Raw genomic sequence first — 20,744 nt, 5'->3', positions numbered from 1 at the left:
CAGATGAAGCAGCCATTCCATAGTGGCAGATAATCAAGGCATGGCTCATGGTTTCAGAGCTTATCACCTCAGACTCTTCAGCGTTCGGCAGTAGATCTCTGGGCCAAGTGACAAGACTGGGTTGAGTAACGAGCTGCTTCAAAGAGCTTTTCTGTGTGTGTGGTTGAGCTGAGCCTATATGGAATACAGTGTGACAAGCTAAGGAGACAGCTGCTGACTCGATGAAGTGATATGTTACATTGTTACACTCAAAACATCAAATGAAAATGAGAGAGGTCATATTATGAAGATAGACCATTGCAATGCTTCTCTTTTCCACCCCTGTTTCACCTGGTATTTGTTTAAAAATAAATACTGTCAAATATAATTTCATAACATTTCAACACACATCTCTTCCTGTCAGTTCTCCTGTTCCAAAAGAACCTAAAAGGGTTCTTCGGCTGTCCCCATATGAAAACCCTTTTTGGTTCGAGGTATAACCTTTTTGTTTCCAGGTAGAACCCGTTTGAGTTCCATTTAGAACCCTTTCCACAGAGGGTTCTACATGGAACCCAAAAGAGTTCCACCTGGAACCAAAAAGGTATGAGGACAGTAGAAGAACCCTTTTGGAACCCTTTTATCTAAGATTGTAGAAAAGACCACCATCATTCTACAGTAAGTGGTATAGTCAGGTGTACTCAGAGGGACTGATGGTACTCACCAACACACTGGGTGCCGTTGATCCTCTCAAATCCAGCCGGACAGCTCCCATCGACTCCATTTCCTGAAAAGGCAATTCACATAATGATGTTTAAATAGCAATACTCGGGAGACCCTGTGTGAGCCCTAATGTTGTAAAGGGAAAGGGGATACCTAGTCATGTAGTGCCAATAACTGTGTCTACAGTAAAACCAGAGTGATGGGTCAAAATTCACTGGGTCAATCTTTTCTAGACTGTCTTTCTCCTGCAGAGCCTGGATGAAATTTCAGATACTTTTAGTGGTCAATCTGTGTGTACTGTACAGTCCCTGATCCCACCATGGAAGACTAGCAGCATGTAGCACCACAGAGAGAGAGCCAAGCGTACAGGAGCCATGGGATACATCGGAACGCTCTGGGTCAACTAAATGAAGCAAAGCAAATAACGTTGTTTTTTTTTACCATACGATCATGATGACTCACCGTCAGTCTAGAGTGGAAAACACACTCTCATCTAACATTGGCTATCAACCCCATCTCCAGCGAGCTAGCTAGCTATGTTACTCCCAATTGTTTGCTGGACTGTTGACAGCCTAAATCACACAATATCGGTCACCTGTCTGCTAACAATCTCCCTCCCAGCTGTCTCTCGTCTCACATCAAACAAAGCTCTATTTGGAGGACTTTTGCAGTCTTGGGAGACAAGTGGGAAGTTGTGAAGTAACTTGAGGTTGCAGAGTAAAGATTCAAAGGACATTCCTCAAAGGATATGGAAAGGAGAAAGTACTTAGTGTTTCAAACGACTCTGTGATCCCAGGCCAGAGTTTTGGACAAGGCCTCTATTGTTCGGTATTAAGCATTTATTTATGGTAATGTTTGGAGAATTGTTTGCAAGGAGGGAGAAATTGCAATTGAGGAGGTTTCATCCGTGGTCTAAATCAAAATGATGAAAACCATGCATATCTTCCAGGTTGTCGAACAGAAAGAAAAACAGCCTTGTTTGGTGATTTACTTCCATGTGTTTGTATTTATCAATGACCCTACAGAGCAGGCGACATAATGTTCTGTATTTCTTACGGGCTCTGGCTAAGCGGGGAGTCAATCTGTTACATAATATGTCCATTACTGATAACAGCAATAATAATGTGGAATAGTATGAATTCCCTGTTAGTTAAAAGGAACAGATACAAACAAGACCATGTTGATTTCTGGGCATTGCTATCTAAAACAAGTCATTTTCTTTTACCGGCATGGCTGAGAAGAGTTACCTAAAACATTCTCAGGACTGTCTGGATTCCTGTTAAAATGAATAGTGGTGAGGAAAGAAGTTGAAAACAGAACATTAGCTCACTACTTTTTGACATGATGTTGATATGGTCTAGGAGGCGAGAGGGCAAAGCCAACTTAATGACAAATATGGCCAAGAGAAAAGTGCATTCCATTCAGGTTAGTAAGGTCTGGAGTAAAACATGTCAACAACTTTATGTACTGTTTATAACTAGTTAATAATTTGACACTGTAATACATACGTTCTTATTTAATCTCAAACAACAGAGCAAGGCCATCTGGTTTAAGGTTTCTAAAAGGAATTCCACTCCAATCTGAAGCACTCCGGCCTTTTGAAAAACCATAGTCAATGTCAATAAGGTAGTGAAGAGGAGATTAACAAGAACAAGCTGGTAGGCTAGCCACCATACTGTAGCATGGGACATACCGTTTCAATTTTTTTAAGTGTCACACAATAATACATTTTTTTTATTGTGGACCACTCAAATTGAGTTTTGAGACACTAAAAACAATCATAGTCAAACATGGCATAGCTGTCATCTACAATACATTACTTAATCTACACATGTACACATAAACAAAAAACAAAGTGAATATGATCATAGTGTACAACAAGTGTTACTTTTTGTTGATTGTTGCACCTGGGATTACTAATCAGCAGTGACCTCCCCATTTGTTTCTGGTATATATTGATTGGTTTTGAGATGAGAGGAGGGGTAGGTACACAAAGGGGACAGAAGGTGGGGGGATAAAAAGGATTCAACCATTTTGTGATAGAAAGACTGAAAGGAGAAAACCAGTGTACTTGTCAAGTTAAATAAAGGTTCAATGAAAAAAACTTTCAAAAAAAGAGAAGAGGGATACGGACCAAAGGCCAAGCTTCACTTTAAAGGGGAACTGGGACAGGGCACACTGTATTTTACCTGTGTTAGGAGGACATAGGACACACTCGTTGATGCCCCAGGCCAGTCCAATCCCTCGGCAGCAGGTGTCCTGACTCCTGAGTCCTGGGAGAGGTGAGCTGCACTGAGGGGTATAGGAGAAGGAAGAGCATTGGATTTAAACTGGCACAACCACAATCAGAGATGCCACCTATTTCTATTGGCTTGCTTAAGACTTAGCTACATCATTTAATGCATATTGCATATATACAGGTAACTGCCAAAATAAAGGAAACACCAACATAAAGTGTCTTAATAGGGTGTTGGGCCACCACAAGGCACCAGACCAGCTTCAATGCACCTTCTAGCCATGGTAGCCAAAATAATGGGCAACTGGTCCTGCTCAGCATTTTTATACATGACCTTAAGTATGATGGGATGTTAATTCCACACCTGTGTGGAAGCACCTGTTTCCAATATACTTTGTATCCCTCATTTACTCAAGTGTTTCATTTATTTTGGCAGTTATCTGTAGGAATCAATAGTACAAGTAATTTTGAGAAGTCTCACCTGGCCGTTGCGGACCTCCCTGAAGCAGTACTTGAATCCGGAGGATTCTGTGTAGGTGGAGTCACCGTGGAGGGTCTGGGCCTGGACTCTGGGTTTGGGTGGTGGGGCTTCGGCCCGCTCCCCTGGCAGAACACTGGTCCTGGCCCCCGAGAGGCCTGCTGACCAGGTGACCGTCTCCGACTGCTCCCTAACTGTGCCTGGCCCATACCCCACATTCAGCACCTGGTGGATCTTCACGCTGGCCTCTGGGGGGTGCTGCACCCGCACCTTGACCATGGATGAGCCAGACGCTGGGGGGAGGGTGAGACGGAAATGGGGTTTAGCTAGTGGGGGTTAGCATTAGTAAACACTGCTGACTCCATATACAGTCTCTGCACAGAGCCTGATCCTGCCCTGACCCGTTGTGCCTCCAGGGGTCAGAGGTCATCCTATGAAGGACCTCTCACCTGAACTCTGTCCTGGTGGTTCACATTTACCAACAGCTGAATGGTTGACTTTACATTTTTGTGCTGACGGCTAACTAAGGAAGTGGATATGAATGGGAGCTGCCATGTATGTGAGGTGCTTTGATGCGTGATACAAAGTCTTTGATGTGGTTTCAATTCAAAGTTACATTTTGAATGGCGGTCTTTAGTCATTCCATTTGTTAGGAAGCGAGTGTGAAGCCCTGTTACTATTGCAGACCTTAAGAATCAAAGGAGGGTGTGTGTGGGGAATCCACCCCCCTGTATGTCTTTTATTGAGTGGTTGTTCTCCTAAAACATGCTATTACTGTGAGTCATGATGGCAGCCTCTCATCGTTTAAAAACTGGAGTGGAAACGTTGGCACAACGTTTCCCCCACGGTGAAGCCACTACACTGCCAAGAGGCCCAGACTGAGCGGAAGGCCAGAGCCTGACTCATATCTCAACCTTTTCTTGGGCTTTATTTACAGACTAAAAAGGCAAGGAGATAATCTGTTAATTCTGGGTGACTGAGTGTCCCAGATCTGTTTGTACTAAAGGAACAGTTGTGCACAGTTTGTTCTAAGTTGAAAAAATTAAAAGGCAAATAATAAGGCTAAAATCAAGACCCAAAATCAAGACCCAGGACCTTGGACTCTTCACCTCCTAGCTATCCGTAATATCAGACCCATAGGACCTGGTTTACTATTCAGGGCTTTACGCAACTGTTTACACGAGGGCCCTGGAGATATGCAGCTTACATAATGTTTCATTTACAAATGCAGTTTGGATTGTGTTTTTCATTTGCCCCAAAACAATGAGAGTGCAAATGGGTCTTTTGTTCTATGATCATACTATGGATTTTACAAGGCTCACTTGCTGAACTCCACAACACGGCTGCATCACTTATAAAAAGCGGAGACGATGGAACCAAATCAGAGACAGTGTTTTGGAACCAAACATGTCTCAGGTGTTCGCTCTCTGTGGTTAACAAACAATCCCACTGTCTCACCCCTGCAGGATTTCCCATAACTGTTCATAGACTAACTCTGAGATCATTTGGAATTTACTCGCTGATGGTCTACACCCCACTTGAGTTGTGACAAGATGTTTTTAATTGCCAACTCACTATTTCACACTGTCTGGCCGTGACATACAGCCCAGTATTGCAGTAATGGCCGACCTCGTCCTCACAGCTTGTTCTGACAGCATAACAGAGGTGTCCTTTGTTTTGCACGCTAAAAAATAAAGGTGACCTCACAAGGTACACGCATGAAAAGTTTGCCTTTTAGTCAACAAGGAGATGAAAACAGAGCAGGCATCAGCCCTCCTAAATGCACTCCCCCTCAAGCGAAGAGAGGAAACGTTCACCACAGGCTGAATAGCCCTTAGGGGTGGTCCAATTGATGGTTGTCAAACTGCGGTTGTGATGTTAAATTGCATCACAAGTTGCCAAGGAAATAGAGTGTAAGAGTCCTGGCTGCGCTAGAACAAATATCAGTGTATCAAACTTGCCATTAGAAAGAGGTACAGTATATTGCTGATACAAGTGGATTTGTGAGATGTGCATGGACAATGAGGTTTTATGATAAACACTACAGAATAGAGCCCCACAGTGGAGGTGTTGTAAGACCCATAAAACCTAGCGGTCAAACAGGGAAAAGGTTCCAATCGTTTTTCCACCATTCATTTTTCCCATAGGGAATTTTAGAAACATAAGGGCTGTGTTTTGCGTAGGCTTACCCTGGCGTGACATTTTGATAACTGCATAAATCTCCCTCAGACAAGGTGACTTTTATCAATATATTCATCTCTATTTACTCTCAGATTCGAAACTGCTAATTAGCATCAAAGTAGACATCAGGAAAGACTACATATCCCTGTAAGCTCCTGCACATCATCTCTATGTCACACCCTGATCTGTTTCACCTGTCTTTGTGATTGTCTCCACCCCCCTCCAGGTGTTGCCCATCTTCCCCATTATCCCCTGTGTATTTATACCTGTGTTCTCTGTTTGTCTGTTGCCAGTTCGTTTTGTTCATCAAACCTACCAGCGGTTTTCCCCTTGCTCCTGTCTTGTCTATAGTTCCTGGTTTTCTAGTTTTCCCGGTTTTGACCTTTCTGCCTGCCCTGACCATGAGCCCGTCTGCCGCGCTGTACCTTTGCCCCACTACTCTCGATTACTGACCTCTGCCTGACCTGAGCCTGCCTGTCGTCCTGTACCTTTGTCTGCCCGTGTTCGATTTAATACTTTAATACTTAACTTTTGTTACTTCGACACTGTCTTTACCTGGGTCTTACCTTCAAACCTGATCCTCTGGCTGACAGGTATTGTGTCAATTTAAAACTTGCACAAGACAGTACACAGAATTCTCAATTTAAAGAAATGTTGCCAATTTATTCATTACTAAATGTAGCTAGCATTAGATAGTTAATGCAGAGATTCTTACCTTTGCCTCGATTCGGCAGTCTCGTCCATATAATCACGGCATTTGTAGTTCTTTATGATGGTCACATTAGCAGCTAATTTGCATTTCATTTTTGGGGAATAGATACAGGCGAATATATTGATAAAAGTCACCTTGTCCTAGAGAGATTTACACTGTTATCAAAACGTCACGCCAGGGTAAGCATACATGAAACAGAGCCCTTATTTTAAGTGTTTCTAAAATCCCCTATGGGAAAAATGAATGGTGGAAAAATGATTGGAACCATTTCCTTGTTTGACCACTAGGCTTTATGGGTATTATGACTCATACTGTGGTACTCTATTGGCAGGCCAGATAAGTCTAAGACCCTCCTAGGTGAGGTTGCGTAAGCCCTCAGAGCTCTACTCCCAAACACTCTCCCAGCCCTCCCTGGAACAGAGCATGGACTTTTGGAAGCAGCTCGTCAACATAATTGACCCCGACATTTCTTTTGTTAGTATGAGTTCAGCACATTGTTTAGATTTCACTGTCATTAACTTTTGGTTGTGTTTCACCATCCCCTCCCCCACCGAGCAAAAACAGGCCACACTGATGTCGTTGCGCTTTATAGAGCATGGACAAATACACATGAGCTCAGGGTTGCATTCTTATGATAACATCTTTAAAAGCAGCAGAAGATTACCAACCATATTGTATCCTAAAACAAGTGTCATCTAACTGCAGTGTAACTGTTAAAGCTTCAGATTTCACCAACTGCATAGTTGGTAGTGATTGGTGAATATGATGACGTGTATTTTCCAGGGCCTCAATACCACCATGCAGGGAAACGTCAGTGTTTGTCTTTTCTTCATGTTGTACAAATATACTTCACCATCTAAGAGTGTATGTCAACTGATAAAATTTGGTCAGAAACATCTGGCTGTCATAACATCCAAAATTCACATATGGCAAACCAGTGAGAGTATTCGTAAGTAGCCGAATCGGAGTGTTCTCAATAAGCATTGTAATGATGTTAAAACAATGAGAAATTAGTGATTGTGAATGTCTCAGAGACCTAGAGGAATTGCTGTCCGTGTTTCAAGGCTTATTACCTATTGGCACTGAGCGGTACAATTTAAGTGTTGAGTCCTGGCCAAGGGAAAACAGTCATGTATAACTGTCATCTTTAGCTCAGCACACGGTGCCGTTTGAATGGAATTCATCTACAGGAAAGGCGTGTGTAACTTTTTATTTATTTCATCTTTATTTAACCAGGTAGGCAAGTTGAGAACAAGTTCTCATTTACAATTGCGACCAGTTCGCACTGTGTGACATGCGAAACTTAGTTGACCGTTTTTGCACATTCAAAGCCAAACCACAGATAACTAATGTCAGACGAAAGCATAATTTGTTAATGTATTATTAGGCAATTCATGATGGTTAATTTGAAAATGTGAAAAAAATGCTGTTAGCTATGATTGTCAAATGTATTTTATCAACATGTCAGAATCACACCTCCATTTGCAGAGAATTAGCTATTGTTGTGCTCATCCTTCTTCTATTTGATATGAATCCCAGTCTTACTGTCAAGGAGAGGATCCTCCACTCGAGTCTCTGCTTTAAAGATTTGTGTCTAATGTATTAATTTAAGAGCAACTTGTGTTTCATTCATCACCATTCAGATCCCACCGCTGCCACAAATGAGGCCGGCCTTGTCACACTTACCACCGCTGGGCTGACTGTGGCTCTGATGCTGGCTCTGCAGGGGGACAATGTATTCCGACTGGGTCAGCAGCTGCTGACTGGCCAGCACTGAGGGGATGCGCTGAGGCTTCTCAATGTCATTGGTGGAGGGCGTGGCCACGGGGATGTGGCAGAACTTGCCGGTGAAGGTTGGCGGGCAGAGGCAGCGATCCTTCTGGATGCAGACCCCTCCGTTTTGACACAACATGGGGCACAGGACTAGAGGAGAAAGAGGAGGGAGTGAGGGAGGGAGGGAGACAAACAAAATGGCTCTGTTAATAACTGTGACCAGATTGAGGGAGAAACACGGAGTCCAAGACATCAACAACTGAAATAGAACTCTGGAGCTTAGAGAAACTATAACCCTCTCGTTTTATGTCCTGTAGTCCTGTAGTGATTTCTATGGTTCAGTTACCATTAGGGCCAAGAGTTCCTCCCTGTTGTGGTTCAAATGTAACAACACAAACTCACGATTCAGATTCAATCCGACTACAAAACCAAGGGCAGAGTCAGACAATTTTACGCCTACCTCGCCAACCAAGACAACAAGGGAAAACCTCCAACACATGTCCTTGTGACAGAGATAATTGATAGACCGTTTGGGCACACTGTAAACAATGCCATTCAAAACAACACTGATTTGTTACAGAGCACACAAATACAATCTTTACACTGTGTCCCCCTTTTTTACCACAATGAATGGAAAACAAGCAGCACTCTGACGAAAACCATGCCTCTGCTTATTGTGCCCACCAGCACATGCTTTCCATATCACATGGCTGTGTTGTATTAATGCTCATAATAATAATAACTTTGGAAAGCTTGCACATGCCCACGTTCATGGAAATTACTTTGAAACAGCTAGGCAGAGAGAGAGAGAGAGAGAGAGAGAGAGAGAGAGAGAGAGAGAGAGAGAGAAAAATATATATATGGATGTACTGATGGCCCTGCTTGTGTGACTTTCTATCCATATTTTAATTAGGTAGAATATAAACTTGCTCTCTCTTAAACACTCTTTGCGTTTGTGTTCTGTGGTAATTTTACCACTCAACTTATCCTGCAATCAAGAAAGAGGGTTCAGCTGAACCTGTTTCCTCTCATCAGAGTGGTTTGGAGAGGATACTGTAAAACATAACTATTGGACTGTACGAGGTCCCGACAGTCACACTGATTATATGTCTTCACCTTTCCCTGAGCCTTCCCGGAACTTGGAAAGACGACGGCAGCTGAAGGCTGTCCAAAGTACACACTGATCCATCATTTTTAGTGTTCTTCCTTTCCCTAGGGGGGCACAGAATTGATTTTCCGTCTGAATACGAAGTCCTCTGGGCTCCAGTGAGCGTGTCAGCGTCGGGGTAACTACTGTACAGGTCTCTGTTCTCAGTTTCTGGCATGCTCTTGCCCATTGTTCCAGAGGCCATGGTGAGGAACAGGAAAAAGGTTGGTGGTTTTGTCAGGAAAAAGCCTTCTACAAGAGGAATTTACAGTACAGTGGCTTAGGGGTTCTCTAGGTTCCTATCGCAGAGAACCTGTGTCCGGCCCCTGGGGCTAGAGCAGCAGCGTTCCGCTGTGTGGAGTAGGTTTCCGGTGGAGAAATCATGTGTGGAACATATGCAGTGTATCAGTGTGTGTATTCCCCGCAGTGGTGTAGCCGTGGTGATGAGGTCATGTACAGTGTGCAAACTGAGAAGGTGACCTAATTGTTTGCTCCGAATCGGACGTGTTTGTCCCTCCAGATGCAACGGATCCATCCACACGAGTTGACACAGGGAGAGGGGGAATTAGGTAGAGAGAGAGAGAGAGAGAAAAAAAAAGTGGGAGAGAGAAAGGAAAAGACTTAAAGAGAGGGAAACAGACAAAAGGAAAGACAGACAGAGAGAGGGACAGAATGGGAAACGAGAGGCAGAAAGACAGAGAGAGTGAGAGAAAGTTGCATGACGACTCATCCTGAATTTAATTTGGCTGCTCTTTCAATCACTCCATACATGAGTCTGAACCTACCATCCCAGAGGTCGTTTGTGCTGATTCATGTAGACCAGCTCTGGTCCAACCCATTGGTTTATGGGACCAATCAGAACGGTTTGAATGTGTTCACATTTGAGAAGTCGTCGGGGAGGAAGCAAACCAGATTCATCGTGGAGAAGAAACGTTAGTGGGCGTGGCGTTTGGCCCGAGCAATGTGGATGGGTAGCCAGGCAAGGGTGCAGGTGCCTCCCATGAAAAACAGTGATGTCAGCTGAGCTGTTGAGAGGCAGTGAGCAGCTGCCCAGTTCTCCATGAGACACACAACGTGAGCCCTCTCTTCTCAGTTAAGTTCCCCATGCCTTTCACTGCACTCATATCCATGTAATGGAGTACATCTCTCAGGCCAGTATGGAACAACAGGTTGTAGAGTTTTGATTTTCACCAGAAGCTGTTTTATTGGTGTTTAGAGGCACAATACCTGTCTAAAAGATGGAGGAACACCAGTGGAACCCCATGACATCACTTCCTGTGTCCCCTGGCTTTGCAGCTAGTTCTGAGAGGATTTCACTCCAAAGGGTGGTTTAAAAATGGGTGTCATCACTCAAACATTCTGGGCATGTGTGTGTGTGTATGTACTTCAAGGTTGACAGCATTAGCCCTCCCTGGAAATAATCAAAAAGTGTGTGTGTGTGTGTGTGTGTGTGTGTACAGGGAAATGTTTTGAGGCAAATCAAAGACACATGCCATTTGGGCTCCCTCTTTGCATGCAGGAGAAGGAAGGTTCAGCTGGCCATAGTTTCCACAGCTTGCACAGAGATGCTTAACCCATGATGTCCTCATGCACCCCCTGCCTTTAGCAAGACAACCTTTAGCAAGACAACCCTGAATACTCCTCAATATGGGTGAGAAGGATATTAATTACAGCAGAAAGCTGAAGAGTAATTATCAGGTGAATATAGAATTAATACCAACAATGCAACTTGATTCAAACAAACCAGCTGGCATTTGTAATCAAATTAAATCAAAGCTGATTTATCATATGCACAGGATACAGCATAGTGCACACGGTATAATGAAATGCTTACTTGCAAATAGACTCACTGTAGTGCTTCATCTAGTTTGCTTCAGTGCAGCTAGTGTAACAGGTGTGAAATGGCTAGCTAGTTAGCGGGGTGTGCGCTAATAGCGTTTCAATTGGTGGCGTCACTCGCTCTGAGACCTTGAAGTAGTTGTTCCCCTTGCTCTGCAACGGCCGCGGCTTTTGTGGAGCGACAGGTAACGATGCTTCGAGGGTGTTGATGTGTGCAGAGGGTCCATGGTGTGAAATGGCTAGCTAGTTAGCGTGGTGCGCGCTAATAATGTTTCAATCGGTGAAGTCACTCGCTCTGAGACCTTGAAATAGCTGATTTTGCGGCTTTTGTGGAGCGATGGGTAATGATGCTTCGTAGAAGGCAGTTGTTGATGTGTGCAGAGGGTCCCTGGTTCGAGACCAGGTAGGGGCGAGGAGAGAGACGAAAGTAACACTGTTACACTAGCAAACATCATGAGGTTCAACTGCAACAATAAAACCAATCATAAATGCAGTTATCCAAACCATCCCAGATCAACTTTGCCATAGCACCTTGCTTTGAATAGTTGGAAAGTTAGGTCTCTCTTTGAACGGTCAAATATGCACTGAGATATTTACAGAGATATTTTGGGCTCTGTTGACCACATCTGCCTGACAGACATTTTTCACAAGTCCATGCTAGAGACCATCGACTGGGTCGTAGAAAATAGGACCAGAGAGTTACATTACAGTGTATTCGGAGGGTATTCAGACCCCTTGACTTTTCCAACATTTTGTCACATTGCAGCCTTATTGTAAAATTGATTAAATTACTTTTTTTCCATTATCAATTTACACACAATAATGACAAAGCAAAAACAGTTTTTTTAGAAGAACAAAAATACCTTATTTACATAAGTATTCAGACCCTTTTCTATGAGTCGCAAAATTTAGCTCAGGTGCCTAATTTTTCCATTGATCTTTCTAGAGATGTTTCTACAACTTGATTGGAGTCCACCTGTGGTAAATTCAATTGATTGGACATGATTTGGAAAGGGACACACCTGTCTATATAAGATCCCACGGTTCACAGTGCATGTCAGAGTAAAAACCAAGCCATGAGGTCGAAGGAATTGTCTGTAGAGCGCAGAGACAGCATTAGCCCCAGATCTGGCGAAGGGTACCAAAACATTGCTGCATTGATGGTCCCCAAGAACACAGTGGCCTCCATCATTCTTAAAAGTTTGGAACCACTAACACTCTTCCTAGAGCTGGCCGCCCAGCCAAACTGAGCAATCGGGGGAGAAGGGCCTTGGTCAGGGAAGTGACCAAAAACCTGATGATCACTCTGAAAGAGCTCCAGAGTTCCTCTGTGGAGATGGGAGAACCTTCCAGAAGAACAACCATCTCTGTAGCACTCCACCAATCAGGAGAGATCCTTGATGAAAACCTGCTCAAGAGCGCTCAGGACCTCAAACTGGGGCGAAGGTTCACTTTCGAACAGGACAACGACCCTGAGTACACTGCCAAGACAACACAGGAGTGGCATCGGGACAAGTCTCTGAATGTCCTTCAGTGGCCCAGACAGAGCCCAGACTTGAACCCGATCAAACATCTCTGGAGAGACCTGAAAATAGCCGTGCTGCAATGCTCCCCATCCAACTTGACAAAGCTTGAGAGGATCTGCAGAGAAGAATGGAGAAACTCCCCAAATAAAGGTGTGCCAAGCTTGTAGCGTCATACCCAAGAAGACTCAAGGCTGTAATCGCTGCCAAAGGTGCTTCAACAAAGTACTGAGTAAAGGGTCTGAATACTTATGTAAATGTGATGTTTCAGTTGGTTTCTTTTTATAAATTTGCAAACATGAAAAGCGTTTTTTTTTTTTTTTTTTTTTGCTTTGTCATTATGGGGTATGTGTGTAGATTGATGAGGAAAAAAAACTATTTAATCCATGTTAGAATAAGTCTGTAACGTAACAAAATGTGGAAAAAGGCAAGGGGTCTGAATACCTTCCGAATGCACTGTGTACTGTAAGTATGGCAAGACAAAACAAGTACAGTATATTTTACACTAGTACACAGTTGAGCACTGTGTAGTGTCTAATGTAACATGATTGGTGCAAGGGGATAATGAGCCATTGTTACTGGTCTGTCTGTTTCATGCTACCCCACCGGACATGTGACTGGCCAGTAATGGTCTGTGTGCATTTGGAGGGGAGGGGGCTTGTTTGTGCAAAAGTCTGACTTCGAGCTGACATCATCTGAATGACCTGGTCTAGGAACAAGCCTATAAACCAGATGTATGCTAAGCAGACGAAAGGGGAGGGGACTTTCCCCGAGCCTGTTTATACAAGGTACTGTATGGGGCATTACTCAGGTCATAGGAAAACAAACAACTGGCTTGGTAGATTTTTAAAGTTGACTAAGTCTGGGTTATTATGAATTAATGAAATGTTCAAAGTTGACTGTAGATATAGGGATACATTGAGAAACAATACTACAGTACACACTAGAGGTCGACCGATTATGATTTGTCAACGCCGATACAGATTATTGGAGGACCAAAAAAGCCGATACCGATTAATCGGACAATGTTTTTTAACAGTGTATTTGTAATAATGACAATTACAACAATACTGAATGAACACTTATTTTAACTTAATATAATAGATCAATAAAATCAATTTAGCCTCAAGTAAATAATGAAACATGTTCAATTTGGTTTAAATAATGCAAAAACAAAGTGTTGGAGAAGAAAGTAAAAGTGCAATATGTGCTATGTAAGAAAGGTAACGTTTCAGTTCCTTGATCAGAACATGAGAACATATGAAAGCTGGTAGTTCCTTTTAACATGAGTCTTCAATATTCCCAGGTAAGAAGTTTTAGGTTGTAGTTATTATAGGAATTATAGGACTATTTCCCTCTATACCATTTGTATTTCATTAACCTTTGACTATTGGATGTCTTATAGGCACTTTAGTATTGCCAGTGTAACAGTATAGCTTCCGTCCCTCTCCTTGCTCCTTCCTGGGCTCGAACCAGCAACACAACAACAACAGCCACCCTCGAAGCAGCGTTACCCATGCAGAGCAAGGGGAACAACTACTAGAAGGCTCAGAGCGAGTGACGTTTGAAACTCTATTAGCGTGCTCTAACAAGCTAGCCATTTCACTTCAAGTAACACCAGCATCATCTCGGGAGTTGATAGGCTTGAAGTCATAAACAGCGCAATGCTTGACGCACAATGAAGAGCTGCTGGCAAAACGCATGAAAGTGCTATTTGAATGAATGTTTATGCACCTGTTTCTGCCTACCACCGCTCAGTCAGATACTTAGATACTTGTATGCTCAGTCTTGTAAGGCTGCAAGATTGGATCCCCCGAGCTGACAAGGTGAAAATCTGTCGTTCTGCCCCTGAACGAGGCAGTTAACCCACCGTTCCTAGGCCGTCATTGAAAATAAGAATGTGTTCTTAACTGACTTGCCTAGTTAAATAAATAATTATATAATATAATATATAAAATAAAATAAATCGGCACCCAAAAATACCGATTTCCGATTGTTCCGATTCCGATTAATCGGTCGACCTCTAATACATACAACTCCCAACACCATCATTAAGTTTGCCGACGACACAATGGTGGTAGGCCTAACTGATCACCAACGACGATGAGACAGCCTATAGGGAGGAGGTCAAGGGCCTGGCAGGATGGTGCTAGGACAACAACCTCTCCCTCAACATCAGCAAGATAAGGGAGTTTATCGTGGATTACAGCAAATGGGTGGGGGGGACCGAACGCGCCCCCAGTCACATCGACACAGCTGTAGTAGAGCAGGTCGAGAGCTTCAAGTTCACAAAGGACCATCATGACCCAAACACAACAACACAGTCGTGAAGAGGGCACGACAATGTCTCTTCCCCTTCAGGATGATGAAAAGGTTTGGCATCTGATAGAAGAATCTGTATGTTTAAGAGAATGACTAAAGTATTCCACCCTGAAACAGTATAACTGTGTGAAATGTGTTAGAATCATAAGAATATAATCTGATGATGTGTGTAGCTTGGTTAGAATTATAACTAGGGCAATGTATTATTTTGTAGCTATGCAAGCAGGGAGCAACTGTGAGACGAGATAACTATGTATGGGGGAAGTGGGATAAATACTGCCTGTCTAAGCAGGGAGTAGCCTATGATAAGAAATTGTGTGTGTGTATGTGTATAAAAAGACTGGCTCTGCAATTGAGGGGCAGAGCGCTCTCTGAATAAAGTGTTGATCTATTTCAGACTGGTACTTTGTCTACTTCTTCATTAACCAGAGCCTTACAACCTCTGAGAATTGGTCAAAGCTATAAAATAGTTCAGTTAGAACATTGGGATAAAACGTCTCGTGACAGCATCGGCCCTCAGATCCTCAAAAAGAACTACAGCGGCACCATTGAGAGCATCTTGACTGGCTGCATCACCGCTTGGTATGGCAACTGCTCGGCATCTGACCACAAGGCGCTACAGAGGGTAGTGTGTAGTACATCACCGGGGCCAAACTCCCTGCCATCCAGGACCTCTATACCAGGTGGTGTCAGAGGAAGGAACTAAAAATTGGCAAAGCATCCAGCCAAACAAGTCATAGACTGTTCTCTCTGCTACCGCATGGCAAGCGGTACTGGCACACCAATTCTGGGACCAAAACACTTCTGAACAGTTTCTACCCCCAAGCCATAAGACTACTGAACAGGTAATCAAATACCAGGACTATTTACATTAGCTAGGTTTCCATCCAATTGGCGACAGATTTTAACGCTAATATTCTCAAATCTGCATATGCACATATTCCCAGCAGAGATGTTTCCATCAAATGTACTTTTTGCAGATCAAAGGCTGTACGTGATGACGTAGTGCACATACAAATCCATTTTGCGGTTAAATTCCCATACGCCTAATATAAATACAAGTTAAATGGGTTTCCATTCCATCGCATTTTCAACTCCACTGATGGTTTTCTCACAAACAATATTGAGTTATATAGCAAGTGTACCCACTCTGGAATTGGAGAGGGCACGTATAACCTACATGTTGAAATTACTACGAACAAAAGAGCGCGGATCATTTTTATTTGTCAAACGGCAGCCAAGCATTATTATCATATCACCAGAATAAGATCCTTGATATTTATTGGAAAGGATCACCACCTTGCACTTTCACCACACTGTGAAGTTAATAATAAATTGATTCAATCTGTAGCCTAATAAACTGCATGCTTTCCTGACATAGTGGGAGGACCACACAATATGTCATCGTGTGACTCCCGAGTTTACTTCGATATGATGGTTATTATATCAGTATATGCACATAAAAGCATTTCCACAAGCATTTCTCGCATAATACATTTTGCCTACACAAAAAGATCCCATCTAGCGTATTTTGTTTTGTCGACATTTTAAAAGTTTCCTGAAAAAATGATGTTTCCATCAGGCCTGTCATGATATTTTTTATCGGACATGTACTTTATTCGCATAAAAAGGTTGGAGGTTGGTTACCGACCCGCTTTATTATTTATTGTATTTTGTGCACACTCACTAGAGTCTACCCACACCCTACATACGCTCACACACATGCATATTGACGGTACACACACACACACGCACAGACACACACACATACACACACACACACACATACACACATGCATATTGACGGTACACACACACACACACACACACACACACACACACACACACACACACACACACACACACACACACACACACACACACACACACGCACACACACACACTCACATGCATATTTACGGTACACACACACACACACGCACGTACACACACACACTTTTTAACAGTTTATTAGGCCACAGATTAAATAAATCATTATTAACTTCACAGGATTGGGAAAGTGCAAGGTGATGATCCTTTCCAATAAAATCAAGTAAGCATTTCACAGTAAAGTCTACATCAATACAATTTGATTTTTTACCCAATTAAACAGATGGCTCTTAGTGGCAATAATTAGGGTGTAGCATTTTATCGCATTATGTAATCTAGGTAATTCAAGAGCCATCTTCAAGGCAGTCGTCTTAAACATTGCAACACATCTTGTGCATTCGTTTACCACCCCCTATAAACCAGAGAGGTTGTTATGGAGCCTGGATATAAATTATGTGATGATGGTAACAAACCAGCGCTGATGGACATGATGGTAGCAGAGGAAACACGTGGCTGTGATTAGCTTCATATGCAACGGCCCTAGTCACGTCCGTCCATCATTTCCAAACATTATGCAACTAACTCCTCTCATCTCAACTCTCAAACATCTAAAAAGTCCCCAGTTTAGGGTCAAGGCACTCTGGCTCAGAACATAAAACTAAGGCTTGTTCAGAAACTATGAGGAAGTACAATCACTCTGACCCGGTGTATCAAAACACAGACAAAAACACACAATCTCTCTGATTAGCCAGACACGAGGCAGCCGTGGTCTGGTCACTGAAGTTTAGTTTTATTACTGAACAAATGCAGCTAATCTCCACTTAATCCCTGGACGGATTTGGAGTCTTGTGTCGGTCTGCCTTAATGTCTCAGTCTAGGAGGCAGCGAGTGTGTAAAGAAGTCGCACTCCGAATGACTGCATTATAGAAACGAGTACCGCAAGATTACAACAAGCTGGGCAACAAGATCAAGAGGAAGGGTGAAGAAATAACAGGCGTAAGGGAGAGAGAGATGGTGAGAGAGAGAGATAGAGAGAGAGAGAGAGAGAGAGATGGTGAGAGAGAGAGAGGGACAGAGAGAAAGAGAGAGAGAAATGAAGAGAGAGAGAGAGAGAGAGAGAGAGAGAGAAGAGAGAGAAAAGAGAGAGAGAAATGAAGAGAGAGATGGATAAAGAAAGATGGAGAGAGAGAGAGCGAGAGAGAAAAGGGGGAGAGTGGTAAAATACCACTTTATTTACTACCCTGTACTGAATATAACCCTAAATGTGGTTTAAGACATCATGATATATCTCCTCTGTGCACCTGCATGTTGAGACCAGTGATATACTGTAGGAGACCTGGCTTGTGCATCTTCTTGACACTCAGGAATAACAAACAGAGAATCAGCTGAATCCAGCTGGTCTACATTTCAAACTTTTCTCCTCATGTCTTCTCTGGAAGCCTAGAGTCTCAATGTGGGTCGCTAGAGCCACACTTGAATAACCTCCGTAAAAATGACTTGAAGGGAAAGTCAGACATGGAATTAACTGAAATATAAACACAACATGTAAAGTGTTGGTCCCATGTATCATGTATCATCATCTCAGAATTCTTCCATATACAAAAAACGCTAATGTCTCTCAAATTCAGTGCACAAATTAGTTTACATCCCTGTTAGTGATCATTTCTTCTGCCAAGATAATCCATCCACCTGACAGGTGTGGCATATCAAGAAGCTGATTAAACACGGGTGCACCTTGTGCTGGGGACAATAAAAGGCCACTCTAGCTCAGGACCTCCACATCCAGCTTCTTCACCTGCGGGATCGTCTGAGACGAGCCACCTGGACAGCTATGGGCAGGCATAAGCAACGGACAGCGAACACAACTGCATTTTACTGATGGAAATTTGAATGCACAGAGATACCGTGACCAGATCCTGAGGCCCATTGTCGTGCCATTCATCATGACAATGCACGGCCCCATGTCACAAGGATCTGTGCACAATTTCTGGAAGCTGAAAATGTCGCATTTCTTCTATGGCCTGCATACTCACCAGACATGTCAACATTAAGCATTTTTGGGATGCTCTGGATCGACATGAATGACAGCGTGTTCCAGTTCCCGCCAATATCCATCAACTTCGCACAGCCATTGAAGAGGAGTGGGACAATATTCCACAGGCTACAATCAACAGCCTGATCAACTCTATGCAATTGAGATGTGTCGCGCGGCATGGGGCAAATGGTGGCCACACTAGATAATGACTTGTTTTCTGATCCAAGCCCCTACTTTTCTTTCAAGGTATCTGTGACCAACAGATGCATAGCTGTATTCCCACTCATGTGAAAACTATCAATATGGCAACAGACAGAAAGAACATCCAAAGAACAAATGATTCACTGTCATAAGATCACACATTACACACACAGTCTGAGAGGAGATAGAGATGCCCTGGCATGTAGAATGGGATCCATCAAAGAGTACATTAACCTTGATGTTTGGTCATACATTCCTCAAGGTGCTGGAAGGGAGACAATATTTCTGTTTTTGTCTATCCCTCTCTCTCTCTCACACACACACACACATGCACACGCGTACACTATTTGAAGTGGATCTCATGTAAGCATGGTCCCAACGCAGTTGCTCTGAGCCTGGGTAAATATGTGCACGTCTGAATGGCCGCCTCTCAAGACGGTGTGAATACCTGTAAAGGAGGCCAGCAGAGCCAAGGGGCTACTCTCTCATCCCTCCAACCTGCCCACATTTAAGGTCTAGCCCTTTACCATTCTCCCAAACCTGTCTCCACCACTGACCTAAAATCACAGTGATGCTACAACCATACCTCCAGCTCCTCATTCCCAGTGGCTTACCCATAATGTCACTCTGTCTGGACCCAGGAGTGGGAGGTCTCAGTGGGGCAAATGAAGCCCGAGTTGAGTCCTCTGGCTACTTATGGCTAGGAGAGAATACAGTATACTACATGCTTACAGAGAGAGATGGTAAACAGAGATAACAAGTGAGATAACTTACAGACTCTGAAGCCTGGTCCCAGCGCAGCCCGGCCCCCCTGTTCACTGTTGTAGAGGGTGGTCACATTGCCCTGCTCGCAGAAGTTGGTGCAGCGTCCCTGGGTGCAGCGCACCTTGCAGATGGTCGGGGTGAAGAGCACCTTGATGCGCTCAGCTCCTCTCCTTCCTGCCCCTGCTGCCGTTCCTCCTCGGTGGCCGGCGGTCTGGTTGCTGGCTGGAAGGGGGAAGAAGACGAAACAGAGGTAGAGCAGCGGTAGGAGCCTGAGTCTGGGTCTGAGCTGGAGCATGGTGCCGTCCGTTTACTGACGATGCATCCCACGGAGAAGAGACACCACAGAGATCCACGAGAAGAGCTGCCGTGCCCGGCAGGAAGAGATGTGAGGGGAAGACCAGGGAATTCCACGCTTACTCTTACGCTTCTTTCAATCACACACTCTCTCTCTCACTCTCTCGCAACTAGCGCAGGACGAGGAGGGGAAGGAAGAGAGAAGAAAAAAAAAGAAAAACAGACCCAACGCTTCCCTTCTTTTTTCCCTAAACACACCAACCAAAGAAATTATGAACTTTGAGGAGGGAAGCACCCGTGTGTGTGAGTGCTACATAAAAAAAAAAATCTTAAGAGAGAGTGCCTGTCCACTTAATTGGAAGCAGTATAGCGAGAATGCTCTGGGCGAGCCTCCAAACACAATGTTTATAAGGGATCCAATCCATCCCCCTGTACTGGGAACTTTTCACTGCGGCCCCTGACCCTCTCTCTGTACCCTGCCGTTATGCTGTAACTGTAATCTGTTTTGTTCCCCCCCCCTTTTCCTTGTACTCCCCCCTCCCCCCTCTAGTTTCATAACATGGACCATTTTGTCATCTGAGGAAGAGACCACAAGGAGGGAGTTGGGTGGGTGATGCAAGGTTTGAGTTTCAGGTCCTCGCTGGCGTTGTAAACTGTGGTGGTGAAGTCATCTTTCTCTCTCTCTCTCGTTCTGCTCATAAGGGAGCGG

General features: G+C 43.8%; 1 protein-coding gene across 2 annotated transcripts in view; it reads right to left on the bottom strand.

The window, feature by feature from the left end:
* LOC135546133 (latent-transforming growth factor beta-binding protein 4-like) overlaps positions 1 to 20,501 on the bottom strand; it is a 44,940-nt gene extending 24,439 nt beyond the window's left edge. For both annotated transcript variants that reach the window (XM_064974304.1, XM_064974305.1), the window contains exons 1-5: positions 19,751 to 20,501; positions 7,993 to 8,229; positions 3,417 to 3,706; positions 2,889 to 2,991; positions 701 to 763 (exon numbers count right to left, since the gene is read on the bottom strand). In XM_064974304.1, the coding sequence (XP_064830376.1) occupies positions 701 to 763; positions 2,889 to 2,991; positions 3,417 to 3,706; positions 7,993 to 8,229; positions 19,751 to 20,036 (979 nt within the window). In that variant the 5' untranslated portion in view covers positions 20,037 to 20,501. The remainder of the gene's footprint in view (positions 1 to 700; positions 764 to 2,888; positions 2,992 to 3,416; positions 3,707 to 7,992; positions 8,230 to 19,750) is intronic.
* Positions 20,502 to 20,744: the final 243 nt, after the last annotated feature.

This window comes from Oncorhynchus masou, chromosome 9 (genome assembly GCF_036934945.1).
Source record: "Oncorhynchus masou masou isolate Uvic2021 chromosome 9, UVic_Omas_1.1, whole genome shotgun sequence".
In the NCBI taxonomy this organism is placed as follows: Eukaryota; Metazoa; Chordata; class Actinopteri; order Salmoniformes; family Salmonidae; genus Oncorhynchus; species Oncorhynchus masou.
Note: the sequence above shows the minus strand (reverse complement) of the source record. Positions and strands in the feature narration are given on the sequence as shown.